The sequence below is a fragment of the Calonectris borealis genome, chromosome 23, assembly GCF_964195595.1.
Source record: "Calonectris borealis chromosome 23, bCalBor7.hap1.2, whole genome shotgun sequence".
Taxonomy (NCBI): Eukaryota; Metazoa; Chordata; class Aves; order Procellariiformes; family Procellariidae; genus Calonectris; species Calonectris borealis.
The window spans coordinates 1,887,943-1,903,958 of NC_134334.1; the positions used below are offsets into that span (position 1 = coordinate 1,887,943).

The 16,016-nt window shown below is 38.7% G+C and overlaps 1 protein-coding gene across 1 annotated transcript in view; it reads left to right on the forward strand.

Annotated features, from left to right (window-relative positions):
• MMEL1 (membrane metalloendopeptidase like 1) overlaps positions 1-15,044 on the forward strand; it is a 32,896-nt gene extending 17,852 nt beyond the window's left edge. The window contains exons 15-23 of the mRNA XM_075172203.1: positions 236-319; positions 593-696; positions 3,671-3,729; positions 5,846-5,965; positions 7,080-7,213; positions 7,777-7,842; positions 10,118-10,213; positions 11,162-11,238; positions 11,662-15,044. Of these exons, the coding sequence (XP_075028304.1) occupies positions 236-319; positions 593-696; positions 3,671-3,729; positions 5,846-5,965; positions 7,080-7,213; positions 7,777-7,842; positions 10,118-10,213; positions 11,162-11,238; positions 11,662-11,761 (840 nt within the window). The 3' untranslated portion in view covers positions 11,762-15,044. The remainder of the gene's footprint in view (positions 1-235; positions 320-592; positions 697-3,670; positions 3,730-5,845; positions 5,966-7,079; positions 7,214-7,776; positions 7,843-10,117; positions 10,214-11,161; positions 11,239-11,661) is intronic.
• The last annotated feature ends 972 nt before the right edge of the window (positions 15,045-16,016 follow it).

Below are 16,016 nucleotides of genomic sequence, written 5' to 3' on the forward strand. Positions count from 1 at the left end.
GTCTACCATAGTGGCTGGACACCAGGAGATGAGGGGAAGACTGTACGTTCCATATTAAAAAAAAAGTCTTACTAATCAATAAGGTGCATTTGAACAAGGCCTTTAAATATTTGCACCCAGTTTCTCACAAACAGGTGGACAATAGCAATAAAGAATTTGAACTATTTTATGTATTGAAACTAAAAAAAAAAAAACCACCACAATTATGAGGAAACATTAAACTCTTTTCTTCTAGGCAATGGCAATTAAAGAACAAATTGGCTATCCAGATTATATTTTGGAAGATCAGAATGAAAAGCTAGATCAGGAATATGCCAATGTAAGTATATTGTGCATACCTCAATAAGTACCTCAATAAAGAAGCCTACACTTATTTTCTTGCCACTTGGAATACTTATACCTGTCATTTCCAAGTGACTGGACAGCATACGAACTTGATTGTGTTGAACATTTAATAAATAAATGCATGCAAAGAGCTAACTATTAAATGATACTTTGCAATCAAAACGTTTTTTAGAAGATACATCCAGTGGCATGAGGAATTCCTCTTTCCACACAGCTTACTAATATACTTTGATATCTGTTTCTTTAGTTAAACTTCAGTGAACACCATTACTTTGAAAACATTCTGGAAAACCTGAAAGCTGGAGCCCAAAAGAGCTTGAAAAAACTTCGAGAGAGAGTTGACCAAGATATGTAAGTTTCCAGACTGCATGCTACAGACACAATCTAAATTCTGAAATAACGGTTATCACGTTTAAGTCATACGCTGTGGGTGGCCGAGAATGCTTATGTCTGAGATATTCTAAGTTATTTCCTGGAATTAAACAAGTAGTTCATTGCCTCTTGTGGTAGGAATTCATCCAGTTCTCTTGGAATCCCTCATCGTTCATCAAGCTACTTCACATTCAGATATTATATTGAAGCTACTTAACACAAAAGAAGTGACAGATCTTTCTGACAACTCAGCAAGTAGGAGATGAGATAAGCAGTATTATGGAACTTCTAAAAATTTATAATCAGGGGAAAAAAGCTTAAAATATTCTGGCCAGAATTCTGTTGGAAATATGCCCAATCTTGGGGAAGTTGAGCACCAGATCTAATTTATGTCCATTTCCAGCTGATTACTTCACACTGCACCTAGTAAAGCATAAATGTATTTTTCAGGAAGTGCCTGTCATAGGTGCAGGTTTGGCTGCTTCACGATCCCTTCTTTGACTCCGTGAATGCATCCTGAGTAAGTCTTAGGTCTTAGCCTGTATCGCCCTAGCTGTTACCTCACGGTTCTCTACTCTTAGGCAAACCCTCAGCCAGTGCTAGTCTTAAAACAATCAAAAGTGGCATGTTCATAAATTGTCACTAACAGCTCCAAGGTGAGTAGTTGGCGTCCCTAACCAGTAAGAAGCATTACAACATCACCAGGACGACCCCTCCAGTCCTTCAAAGTGCAGTTGAGCTCCTGCCAAGTCCATGACATGGATACATCCCAGAAGCCCTGGCTTGCATGTTCAGCAACAAATGCCTTGGAATATGACCTGATTTCCAGAGCTATGAGCTAGCCAATCTGAACTTTTAATAGTCCAGTTAGCTGTGTTGGAGGTGTCCAGCTCAGGAAGTAGTCTGGCAAAGTTACTGCTGAATACATTAGTGACAGATACACTGTAATGGAAGGCAGAATTAAGGAAGCTAATACCAACTTGATGTGTTGTTCGCTAATAAGCTTCCAGCCTGTGTGGTGCTGGAAGAGAATGTCTTGAGACAAAGGAAAGTAGATTCCAATAAGAATTTCAAACACCTCTTCACAAAATGTAAAATAACACAGAGTTATTAATAAGCAAGCAAACAAAAACTCTCCAAAGGGAAGCATTAGTCAAATGAATTGTTGCAAACCCTATTCATTTTTTCTTTCCCTTTTCCCATGAAGTGGTTTTAACTCAAAATGCGAGCACACAATGCAGACACTTAGAATCAGTGAATTACTGATGAATAATTCACCAAGGGAGTTTTCTGATCAGTCAGCTAAATAACAGAGCATTTTTTCTGTTTCCTCATTTCTTGAGGAATCGGTCATGGTGTTCTTCATAGCAAAAATTTTTGCACAGCATTGGTGTTCTTAATCCACAAATTGTGTTATAGATCATTGCTGCCTTTTATAGTCTGTCTACAGAGAGAGATGGTAGCCCTTAGCTGAAATTCCCAATACCTCTGCTCATTCTGGGTGTGGGTTAAGCACATTTGTGGGAACCTTTTCATGGATTCATGAATTAGGCTTTCTTTGCTTGGTAGTTTGATGATTATGAAATACCAGTAATTTGCACTTTTTCCATGTAATGAACTATATCTTTCTAGCGATGTCTCTCCAGCGGCTTGAAGGGTTTCCCCAAGGAGACATAAAACCACTTACCACTCCAGATAACTGTTTAATTAAACTGAAGGAGAGTATATAACTAATGTTGCTGATATTATTAGCTAATCATTGCAATTAAGAATATTGGCCATTGTTCATAATCATCGCCTTCTGGGGAAGGGGGGGTTAGTTATTACAAGCTACCTGGCCAGCTACAAACATTTCATATCAGGCATGCCAAGGAGAAGCTTATGGACCAAGAATATGTTTTCACAACAGACTGGCCTTCAGAGCAAAACCGTTTTAAAAAATTCTCAAGTACCCCCTCAAATTCAGTAACAGATTCCTACTCCCTCTCTATGCATGTGTTACGCACAGGTTCCTGGCAGTACCAGCACAACCCATTTCTACCACTTATTCCTGTTCCCAGGCTGTGATGAGCAGTCCTTTCTGTTCTGTTAGTCCAGAACAACCAACTTTTCAAAAACTGAAAGGTACAGACATGTGCTCTATTTCTGAAGCAGGAAATTTGATTCCATTCCAGAGCAACCCACAAGTAATTATGTCAAAATAACAGCAGATAGAGCAACTAGGGCATCACAAGATGTCCATACTATAAGGACAAGAGGTGTGGGAAGAAGAATATCTTAGGCTGATGCTGCTGAATACTTATCATGAGTTCATGGCTTCAGACTGTTATTGCATGGTCCATTAGAGCAGGGTGACTGGAAGTCAGAGGTAGAAGAGAAGGGGAGGAGAAAGAGAAGAATAAAAAGTTATCAAGCTATTGGAGAGATTTTCCAGACGTAGCCTACTTAAAATTACTTCTCAAAGCTAACACTCATTATCTATGAAATATTGGACTCCAAATGCAGAAATTTACATATCTGACTGTGCTTATTCAGTTTTAATTTTTCAGCAAAGTTTGGTCTTAACTTCCAATTTGAGTAACTGCCTTCTGCTGCTCAAAATGCTGAATTTCTTTTGAATGTAAACTATTCATTTCTTCTCAAGCTCAGATAGTGTTAAGATGAGCTGGTAAACAGTTACCACATTCCACCCCAATGTGGCTGTTCAACATTCAAGAGCAAAAGCATTTCTCACTTTAACTTGGCATTGTTTTGGATGAAAGGTGCCCATAAATGAGACACCAGTTATTTCTTGGTATTAGTATTTCTTTACAGCTGTGTTCAATGGCAGCCTTCTTCCCTACCTCAATCCTTTCCTTATGTGCAGGCTATATTTTTTAACAATAATAATTCAATAAAAAGAATGTCTAAAAAAAAAATCATGACTAACTTTGTGTGCAATGTTTATTTTTAGATGGATAATTGGAGCTGCAGTGGTCAATGCATTCTATTCCCCCAATCGGAACCAGATAGGTAGGTTTACAATAGTTTTAAACAGCTGCATGGAACTAATTAATCATTTTTTGCACCACAAGGGTGCAAGTCTGCTCTCCAGAGGCAAACCTGCCCGTGCTCTTGTGGAAATTCTGAGTAAGGTAGACAGGCTGTTCTTTTCAAGCAGTCGCTTTGTTGATGAATATTCAGCTCCCCCACCCACAACTTGGCAGGGATAGTTTATATATTGTAATTGGAACAGCCTTATGTTTGAAAGCCTGAGACAGTAACTGCTACTATATGAGTGCCAGCTTCAGAGACCAGAGAATACTTACAGTGTGTTCAGGGCTGTTTGTACTTATGTTTCCACATTCCTGATAAACATATGGGCAGCTCTCCAGTTCGCTATCTGTACAGATGGTACTGAAATTATATTGATAAGAGGCATACCAGACTAAAGAAACCTGCCTCTGCTTACAGAATGTCAGATCTGCAAGTTTTTGCAGAGTTGCTAGGCTGACCTTTCTTGTTCTTGGCAGAGAAGATCTTCAGACGTAAGACACAGTGAACCTATGCTCCCCGGTCTCTGAGCTGGTGCAGGTGGCCAGCAGCCCAGGTTAAGCCTGCAGATGCTGTAGAGTCTTTGCTGAATTCTGAGCACCCCAAACAGGAGAAGAACCAAATAATTTCTACTAAGTAATGCTTATTCAAATTCCCAGACTGCCAAGAAGGTCTACTATCCAAGTATTGCCAAATAACGTAAGAGGAAAAATCCATGCCTTTTTTAGGCCAGACAGCAATTGTATCCTGCTCACAGGGCAAAGGCCAGAAACGGAAAACAACCCAACCAACCAACAGTCACAAGGGAAAACTTAGATAATTGCTAAAAGCAGAAACATCCAAAGTGCTCATAATTTAGCCTTCTAGTTCATCAGAAAAAAATGTTTTCTGTTTTTCTAGCTTCCACTTACCTCTCTATTGTAGGTACAGTAAAAGCTGTGACCAGTCCTTCAGCCACAGCAGGATACTCCTTTAGCTTGCTAGTGCATATCACCTTGGAACTATACTTGTAGTCAAGCTCAGGCTCCCTATTTATCCACGGTGGTTTTATGCTGATCATAATCAGCTGTGAGCCAGCTTTCCAGGCAGGGAACTCAGGTCTTAAAGACGACTGGTTCCTCTACAACTTTGCCCTTGTAAGCAATATGGAAGGAACTGGTTTAAGCAACTTGAAGATGAATATGCAAGCCAAAAATCCAAGCATAGCTACCCACAGTAGTAGATGTCAGTTAAATCCTGTTTCTTCCTGTTTCTAGTTTGAGGAAAATCATTTTCCACGCTACTTTCAATTTCCCACTCCTGTCTTACTGCAGTCTGTCTTATATATTTCTCCCCAAAATTGTACAGATAAAACCTTCTATATAGTCAAAAAGGTTTTTGTCTCTAAATGAAATATTTCTATATAATTTCAACATCTCACTTCTTAGAAAGTATCTTACTAGAAAGAATTGCTTGCAGTCTTAATTCCTCTAGAAGAGTGTATGCTTTTCATCTTATGTACATGGGATGAAGACTGAATCCCACTGATTCTATATAAGGCTTTTGCCAGTAGACTGAAGAAGGATAAACCTCCTACTGCCCCCCGCCCCAGACTGGCATCCAAGTGCACTGGGTGGTCTGTAGGAATTACTGCTGTGCATGTTTTACACACTTGAGTATTATTGGTAATCAGCATATGATTGCTCACCTTTCTTTAACAAAAATAAAGCAATAAAACATCCATTAGCGCCCCTATAAAATGGCTCTAAAACACAAACTGTGCTTATCTCCAAGAGACAGTTACTAACATTTTGTTCTTGACTTACTGCCGCATACATTACAGACCAAATTAGACTAAAGTTGAAATGTAAATGATGCTTCGTTCTCAAACAGGGAGATACTGTAGTTGCAGATGTGCTAAATTAAACCTTTATTAACTTGTCATTTCCCATTTATCACGAGAAACAATTTCACATGAGGAGGCATGATGTTGTTTCTAATCATTTTATATTTTATGTTCCTTCCTGATCCTTAAACCAAGCAAACAATCTGTCTGCAAAGTATGCAAAAATAAAGCTACCTTACAGTATCTCCGTCTCTCTTCCCCTCTTTGCAGTTTTTCCTGCTGGGATTCTACAGCCCCCCTTCTTCAGCAAACACCAACCACAAGCCCTGAACTTCGGAGGGATTGGGATGGTTATTGGGCATGAAATTACCCATGGGTTTGATGACAATGGTGAGAAGATAACTGAGAAAATATATTCTTCCAGTTGCACACATTGGACTGTAAGAAATCAAAGTTACACATTGCTGTGACTGAAGTATCCACGCAGACACGCTCACATACCCGCTAAGTCACTACCTGGAGCAATACAGGCACACTATTAACATTCTGTTGAACATTTTGCAGTGAGTGTTTCATGAACTAAGCAGGTCACACAAGAAGTAAGCAGATGTTAAAAATAAATTGAGTCAATCACAATTCTCAGGAAAAGCCATTACTTTTACAGCATCGTCAGATTGGAAATAAAATGCAAGCAGATATGCTGCCTCCTAAAGTAAAATGAAATCTGTGAACTACGTTCTTGGGGTAGAAGAGCTGTCAGTAGTGTCTTGAAATCACAGCAGACTTTTTTTTTCAACATCAACGTTTGAAATAAATTGACTTTATTATCTTTCTACAATGCTATGTAAAATAGTTTTGGGCAAAAACTCACTTCTGATACTGTAAGCCAGTAATTTCTTATACATGGGTTTTCTTCAATGTGGTTTTTTTATGTTAATTAAGCTTGTGCAGATTACACATAAGCACACAATATAGCCTCAGAAATCTAGATCCATAGCAAATAAAAAGCAGGCTCTAGCCAGAGAGCTGAGAACACAAACACCAGAACTGCAATTCCAGCTTTCTCCTGCTGTGGCAAAGCAATGAATCCACTATGAATCTCAGTTCTGGCACATGGACACACAGAATAAGCACCTTAGTTGTCTCAAAGGTGGTGGCAAGTTTTGTTACATGATTTCTGCATAATCCAATTTGAAATAAAACTAGGCCTTAGTGCTATAACTGAAGTCAGGGCTGCTGACTGAACAGGAAATCATGGAATAATAGAGAATAGAGATGAAAGGACCGCAATTGATCTTGTTCATTCCCTCGTGCCAAAGGAGAATCAACTGTGCCAAAAACATTTCTGATAAATCTCTGTAGCGCAGACCATCTAAACCAAAGGAGGAAAGAGGGGAGGAAGTGCAGCTCTAACATTAAAAAGAAACAGGTGCTACACTGGAAGAACGGTTGCTCTAACATACTCTCACTCAAAACTTTTCCTTTTTCTTGGATTTACATACAGGTAGAAATTTTGATAAAGATGGAAATATGTTTGACTGGTGGAGCAATTTCTCAGCTATGCATTTCAAGGAGCAGTCTCGTTGCATGGTTTATCAGTATGGGAACTACACATGGGAGCTGGCTGGAGGACAAAATGTACGTAAACACAACCATTTCCACACCACTGGCTTTTTGTACAGAAAAACCATGAATGTAAATGGAGAAACTCTGCAGACGATAAGCATAAAACCCCACATACTACAGGATAATATCTGGAAATAAGATACAAGGGTTGTTTCTTGTAGATTAGGCATGCTAGTGTAGCCTAGAAAACCAGGAATATCTGTGTGCAATTGCGTTAATGATGAGCTGTGCCCACGTGTTCTTTTGCTGCCAGGCCCTATGAGGTGTTTTTTGCAAAGGGGAAGGAAATCTGGTGTTTGCCACTGTATTTTGCCAGTCCTGCTAGCATAGCCCAACAGCCCATATTATTTTCATGTTATATTCGTATATATTGTCTCTATTCTAATCTACAGCTTTTTATTTACCCTATTAATTTTTTATTTTCATTCTCTCCTTTCTTTGCCCCAGCACAAAGTCACTGCTTCTGGTCGAGACATGACTGTCTATCTGTGATGCACGACTGTGCTTCAGCCTGTGGTTCTTAGGGTTGCTAATATTACTGACTATAGAGTAAATGAATGATTATTTTTTAACAGGTCAGTGGAATAAGCACGTTAGGAGAAAATATTGCAGATAATGGAGGAGTCCGACAGGCTTATAAGGTAACTTTCTAATATACCGTGAGTTAACTTTACCCCTGGGATTCAGCAATGGGGTTACCTATTCTGTCATAAAAAATTTGACAATTAACATGTTATTACCATATTCAAAAACTTAAAGCCTCAATTATACATCTAGAAGCTTATGTCCCCATAGATCCAATCAGTGTAGGATTGCTGGCATTCTTGCACGCAGGAGAAGACCACCTACTTCTCCTAGCTGTACTTCGATGTACTACAGTGCTTGATGCTGCATACTTCTGTCTCAGGTAAACAAGGGCAATGTTCATAAATAGGCACAGTATTAGCTAGGAAAAAGATAAAATACCCTCCATTTTCTAAAGCCCTTAATTCTGAAAATGGCAGCTACAACTTCAAACAGCTTGTCACGTGGCAACAGAGCACTAATTTCTTCGCAACACAGTTTGGTGATATTATGAAGCCGAGCAACTGTTTTTTCCAAGTTTAGTTCTCTCATGCTTTTCATCTTTGATCTCAAAAGTGACACGTCAGGTAGGACATGAAAAGAATAGATGGAAATACCCCAGGAGGGATACAGGTCATATTTACCAAAAGACCTGCCTCTAAAAGCCTAGCTCCTTTTGTTGCTTTCTTATGTATTTTATAAGCTTTAGGAAAATAACACAAAGAAGTCCCTTCTACCTTGCTGCTATTTAGTTTTCATGTGGCTAGAAAGCAGAATAAAAATGCAAGGACTGATAATCTCAGAACTGCCTGCCTCTTTCCAAGGTAAAAGGTTGTTTCAACCACTTAGTTATTTTTAAAACAAGAGAAATGCAACTGATATTTCAGAGCACTACCTCCATGCAGTGGTTGAAAAGCTGTGTTGTTCAGCATGGTTTCATCTGTTACAAACACTACTGCATATCGCCTTAGTTCTCCTGCTCTACCAGGAGAAGGCAGCTTCCAGACTCGGGAAGTCCAGTATCTTTAACGCTCCGGTTTACTAACCATCGTTATGAATAGGAACACGGTATTCATCAGCACAAAGGCGCTTTCCGTATGGAGCTCAGGTGTGAGCATGGAATGTTCTTTTCTACGAATAATCCTAACAGATGTCACAGTAAAACTTTTTACCTCTGGTGTTTTGAATATGGCAACAGTTAAGACTGTTTATAGAAGGACATCCTGAATTTTCAGAAATCTAAACTGACGATTCTGACTCTGAGGGATACCATTAAAATTAATTACTTCATTAAAGTGGGTACGTACTTTGTTCTAAAAGGTATTACAAATGTGGAAGAGTAGCGTGGTATGACATAAACTGCCTGCATATAGAATCCTCTGATGTTCTGTGGTGCTGAATGTATTTTTACCCTCAGCTCTACCTTTTATGTTTTGTGTGCTTTGGGACTATCTCAGCAACTAAGAGGATAAGGTAATAGAACGTTTGAAATTACCCAGCATGAGGACACATTAACTTGTCTCCGTCATGTCAATATACCTAAAAAAAGAAAATTGGCCAATTAATGTGTAACAGTAACAGGTAATGGATTTAACATTGAGCAAGGTTATTATCTGCTATTTTATGAGCAGCTACCTGAAGAGATAAAAATCATCACCATAGAACTGTGGAGAAGACTTAACACTTTATTTCCAGATACAAATTCCTATAGAAAAAGGCATGTGAAAGCTGACGATTTTACTTCAAACTGCAGTCATGGGCATTCAGTCTCCGTAGCGTTATTGATTTAATATGTATCACCAGCTATACTTAAACATGATATTAACAGTCACACTTTGTCACACTTGCTTGCTGAGACACAACAGCAGGCTAATGGTCCATCGGGGCAGCGGCATACCTTTCGCTAAAACGGTGTGTGCCACCCTGCTGAAGAAACAGAATAGATCTCCAAGTGACTCCGTGAAGAACACGCATAGGTTCTTGCAGTGAAGGTCAACTGGCCAACAATAATTACTACTCTAAAACTCCACTTCCTTATAAGAGTTTGGTATTTTTACCTGTTTTATAACAGTTTTCAGTTCAGAGATTACTGTAGTTAAGAAGCTGAATGCAAACTAACTTTGTTTTTCATTTTTTCACTAGAAAAGTCAACAGAATACTTACAATGACAGCTTTTTCATAAAATTTCTATTTGTATTAGATAAAACCTACAAAAATACAGAAGGGAAGACATGTTGGGTTCATATACATCGTGACTAAAATCTCTCACCCCAAAATAACATTCAAAATACCCATCATGCCTGAATAGGCCATCCTGCTGCTTCTCTGAATTGAATCTATGATCATTTCTAGGCCTACTTAAAATGGCTGGAACGGGAAGGGAAGGAGCCAAAGTTGCCTGGATTGAATCTGTCCCACAAACAGCTTTTCTTCCTCAACTTTGCCCAGGTGAGAAGACTTGGATGCAGCCACTACATGCTGCATGAAAGTATAAATTAGGTGATCCTAAAGGTTAGAGAGAAAATCAGTCCCAAGCTCTACTTGGGACAGCGATTCATCATGGACTGCGCTCATCAAAAGGTTCTCGAGACAGATGTGAAAAAGATTGTTTAGTGATTAGAGGAAAAGAGTGTTCGGTAACTTTTCTGAGGGCACTACTGAAACCTGCTGGAGTGAGGATACAGAGAAACAGGGCATCTACCAACAAAAAGGCATCTCGGACAACAACTTACAGGGGACAACAACTTTCAAGAGCTTGCTGTTTCGTGTCAATATTGGTTCCACTAACATTTATGGGAAAACGCTTTTTGCTTTTGATACAGACAGGGTTTCATCCATTTTTTAACGTGTTGGAGAAAAGTGAATGCCTGAGACATACCAAGCCAGCAGCCCTAAAATAGGAATACATGTTCAGATCACAGATGTTACCACAGATTCCACTTATTTTCCTCTATACCACTTTATTACAATGTAGAAACAGTAAGTTTGCCGAGTTGAATTTCACCCTTCAGCCTGGATGAGGACCTCCCATAGATTTACACTCTTAGAGTAACAAATTTTTAACAGTAGGTCAAATATTTGACAATAGGCCAACACACTTAGTGTAGTGCCTCAGACTCTCGGTCTTCAGCTCATCTGTTTGAGGAAACAATGGGTGAAATCAAGATATCTGGTGATACCTATCCCAAAGCATCAGATCTTGATCCAAGAACTTGACAAAACAAAAACTAACTAGTAAATAATTGTATCTATTCTGCCTCCTCTATAAAACATTCTCCAACTATATTGTAACAAATTGGGATGGCTCTTAGGAAAAACTTTGAAAAACAGTGAGAAGGTCCCCAAACTGAATTCCCTTTAATACTGACCCACTAATGATTAATCCTCCTTGTCTAGGTGTGGTGTGGTTCCTACAGACCAGAATATGCTAGCCAGTCAATAAAGACAGATGTTCACAGCCCTCTGAAATACAGGTGGGTTTTACGAACTGATTTACTAATTGATAACTCACTGGGTTCAACCCATTGCACCAATACGGTGCAAAAGGAGAGAGTGGCTCGTTGCTAGCAGCTATATTCTAACAGACAAGATAAATCTAGCCTACCTTTCAGAATTTCTCCCATAGCTTGTAGGACACTGCTGAAGAGTACATTCCTTTACTTGGCTTGGTAAAATTGCCAATCTATAGAGAACGGACCAGAACCCACGTACTGTGTGCTCTGTTCTAGCATTTCATCAGTCATATTAGCTATATTTTTCTTGCATAAAGTATCCCATATTCTGAGACTACTTGAGTTATGAGACTCTAAATCACTTTATGGACATGGCTTTCTGTGTTCCAAGCAACAACCTCCATGCAGTATACCCATGTCAATAAGTTCCTTCTCTTTGTTTAGGGTGATGGGATCTTTGCAGAACTTTGAAGCATTCTCAGAGGTGTTCCACTGTAAAAAAGGCACAGCCATGCATCCCGCAGAGAAATGCAGAGTGTGGTAACCAAAAAGACGACTGGCGAGAATGACGCATGCTCTGGTGACACAACAAATGGTTCTTGCCAATGACGTGCCTGATGTTCTCCCATTCAGTCACAGCCAAGGCTCATGGTGCACCTACTGTAGTGAGAATCGAGGAAACTCCAGCACTCAAGCTCTTACAGTTCCACTGGGAAGTACACGGGTATCTCAGTGACTGGTGGGCTGTGCTGAAAGCCACAGTACGCTCCAGAACAGAAATGACTGTTTCAAGTGACATCCTGACTGTTATTAAGATACCGCATCAGGGTTACAAAGACTAATTCTTAAATAAAAAAAGAAAACCAACAAACAACTATATATCTATTTTTCAGAAAGGAACAATAATTTTAATATGTCTTACAACTGCATCTTCTGAGACTCAGCAAACCTGTTTGAGATGTTTCACTGAACTGTTTTTCAGTGTTCTGATTCAGTTTCTGGTGCATTCTTCCCAAATTCAGGTTAGAGCTAGTTTAAACTCTCGTGCTGTCTCTATACTTGCACTTTGATTGCTGCTTTGTCTTGATGTGTTACGAAGTGAGCTGTATGTTAACATGCCAGTCAGCTGCTAACTTAATGCAAAGCTGCACTTTCCTACTGCACTTGAGTTCCTCTGCTCCAAAGAACAATTGTAATGTGACCTTAAAGTGAGGTATTACTAAATAGAAAGACCACATTTTTAGAAGTACAAATTCTGTTGTTATGGTTAAAATTACAGGGTCCCTCCCTTCAGAGATATATTTAAAATGATGCTTATTCTTGTAGAAAGTGTGTAAAATACTTCTTGCCAAATAGCGAACATGTATCCGTGGAAACAATTAAGCTGTTTTTAATCCTGTGCCTTTTCATTTTGCCATAGGCTATTTTTCAGTATTTAATACTTGTTACATTTTCAAGTGTAATTTTTAATTAAAAAAAAAAAAAAAACACAGTAGCCAATTCAGCAAGCATTTTACTATAGAGAGTTTTGGGTGACTTTCCTCAGTAAGCATTCTAATATAATGATAATATTTTAAACTGCCAACACTTAATAGTGAATTTTAAATACTCTTTCAGCAAATGCTTTTCTTTCTAGCACAGAAATCACTGGAAAGCAAGATAGTAACTACTAGTGCTTAGCTTACGAAGTGCCAAATCCCACTACTTGTTTGCTTCACAGATTTCGTTAGCGCAGCACTAGCAAAAGGTTTGATTATCTAAACAACAGGGAAGGAAATGAAAATCACTTAACAGAAGCAGCTTTGCAATAAGAGATGGCCCACTGAATTATTCTGGCCACGTGACAGTAAGAGCTGGCTAAATCACTGAATTAAACCTTCCTGATTTTTGCATTAATTTGACCCGCTAAAGTGAAATCAGTCTACAGATAAATTGCTGCTTTTACTGCAGCTGAGAATATACAGTTTAATTACATTTTATTTCTATCTTAAAAGTAATCTTGGAAGATAACTTTCTCAGAGAATCAGTGCTACCTCAGGGATTACCCACTCTTCTATGCCCTTCAAAGTCTGAGAGTTAAGTACAGAAGGGAGAATAAGTAGTAAGAGGGTTTAGTTGCAAGTTTGTTTATTTAATCTCTCTTCAAAAGACTAAGAACAGACTGTTCAGCACCCACCAGTAGAGTTGCCTACTGCAAACAAATATTACACAAAGCATAGAATTGGGCTTTCAATGCAATTAATAGTAATAGAAAAAGTGTTTCACATCTAATTATTTTCTATGCTGCACCTCAGATGACTATACATACAGACGTCTTCAAGGGAATGCAACCTGAATTACATTTTGGTTTTGTGTTTATTTCAGCTAAGTCTATTACCTGAGGAGAACTGCACTTGACCACATTAATTCTAACAAAGATCCTGATTCAAGGCAGATTAAGTGGGAGGAAAGGATATTTTTTCAGATGGGAGTTGTTGGTTTCACATATATAAGTGCCTGAAAACCTTAGGATTGACCCACACTAAAAAAAAAACAACAAAAAAATGGTGAATGGGAGAGTGCACTAACAAGCTCTGAGAGCCCTTTCAAAAAAAAAGTTACAATATTCTACACTAGGATTAAGCTCCTCTTTAAGTGACTGAAAAGCTCTTAAAGGAAACCTGAAGTACAGAACCCGGCACGTATGTGTCCTGCTCACACCTCCATACAGTTTGAAGTGCTTCAGATGTTAAAACTTTTGGTTCTGCTGAGACACATAATGAGACATTTATTTCCTGTTAGATACTCGGATAAGGTACTGTGTGTTCCTGGTACTTTACCTCAGAGCTGGATGAGTTTAGAATACAAAACCCCCCAAATTCACAGTAGTGTCACCACACTTAATGCTTGTCTGTTTTGGTTAAGTTCCAGTTCCTTCAGATACTGAACACCAAAACCTTTTGAAGTCAGACTTAATAATGCTACTAAAACACAACAGAAGCTATTTCATATAATATCACAGTAAATCATCCATGGAACTTAAAGATTAACAAAGAGGTTACAAGTTAAAGCTAGTTAGGAGATAACACAGACTCTGTAAAACACAGATGGACAGTAACTAATTTAGACATTAATCAAGGTTCAACTCAAACTACGACCAACCATGAGCTTTTGGCTCCATCGAGGACTAGAACCATGTAGTTACAGATGTAGCAGCAGATTGGTGAGATTCTGATGTCCTAAAAGGCTTCATGCCAATTATATTATTTTCTGCCTACCATCATTAGAGAGGTAAGAGGCCAATATATCCGGGATCTGGTGAGAATTATGAAGCCTAATTTCTGCATAACAACAGTGCTTTAAGATGTTTGCAACTGGATGTTGAACACAAGCCTAATTATGTTCCATTCCAGTTTTTATTCACTTTACAGAGTTTTTGCTCTTGACTTAACCAAATGCTCATGTCCCATGCCTTGTTAAAACTGACTGTCATACAGACTAGGTTTGTATTTGCTCCTGGATTGGATTATACATGTAATAGGCTAGGGACTTTATTCTTCTAAATTGCTTTTTATCTGTACAAAAACTGACATGATCTACAACCCTCCTTACTATGACATGCTGTCCAAGCTTTGTTCTGGCCATTAAGTGAGGTTCACCTCTCTCATCACATCTAAAGCTGGTGTTCATAGGAAGATCATTTGACTACTGTTTCCTGTTGGAAGGATTTTAATTTGTTTTAACATTAAATGACTGGTTACAAGACAGTCAAGTGCTCTGATAAATCAGCTTTTGTTATTTCATTATTTGTATATGGTGGCAGGCAAAATAAACTGTATTTAACTGCATTTTGTCCATCTTCACTCACTCAGATTTTCCATGCCAGATTGCATGCATACTGTAAAGCTAAATTTCATAGTCAGGTAATAAAAACTTTTTCCCTTGTATAGCTGGTATTTTCATGTGGCACTTCCAGTAAGCTGCGCTGGCCAAAGTGCCTTTCTCTCTTCTGTCCTCACATGCCTTTAAAAGCCAGGTGTTTACAGCGCAACAGACTCTCCAAGAAAAGTGTCCTGCCCTGAGATGCCTTTAATATCTGCCCCCCTACATATCATAGTAATAGACACCCATTTTCCCAGCTTGTTCTGAGAAAAAGGAGTTACCCTCGGACTCCTCAGGGGAGTCCTGCTATGCTGTGAACCTACAATTCCTTTTGCCAGCTTCCGCTCAGAACTGTTCACCCCAACAGTTAGGTCTAGATTAGCCTGACAATCACAGATTTCATAACAAGTTCAGGTAGTTTGCCTGCCATCGTGAAAATGTTTTTATTCTAGGGTTATTAAGAAGAGTGTGACATTTTAAGTACTACACTGTTCAACAGTTTAATTTGTCTATTAAGTCGCCAGTACCTCAGGATAAACTACAATTGGAATTCTTCTTTAGGGACAGAAAAATTAGGTCGCCTACATCTTTTGGCAGCAGAATATCAGAAAAAAGCAGCAAATTTGAGGAGGAACTTTTTAATGTAAAATCCAAGAGACAATATATGAAGGGAAAAAAAAGAAATAACACAAACTATTGATTGCCAATATGAACAATATCACAAATTCAAGGATAGAATCAGGCACAGTATCTTTTACATACAACACTTACTCATATTTGCAGCGGTCCAGCTATCATACAAGACTATTAATGCAAAAAGGCACGTTTACCGCAAAAAGGGAGTAACAGAACAAAGACAGTCCTTGCCAGCTTCACTCTTGCGTAGGTACTTCATGCCTCTGTTTTTTGTTATCAGATGTAGACCTCTTCACTGCACT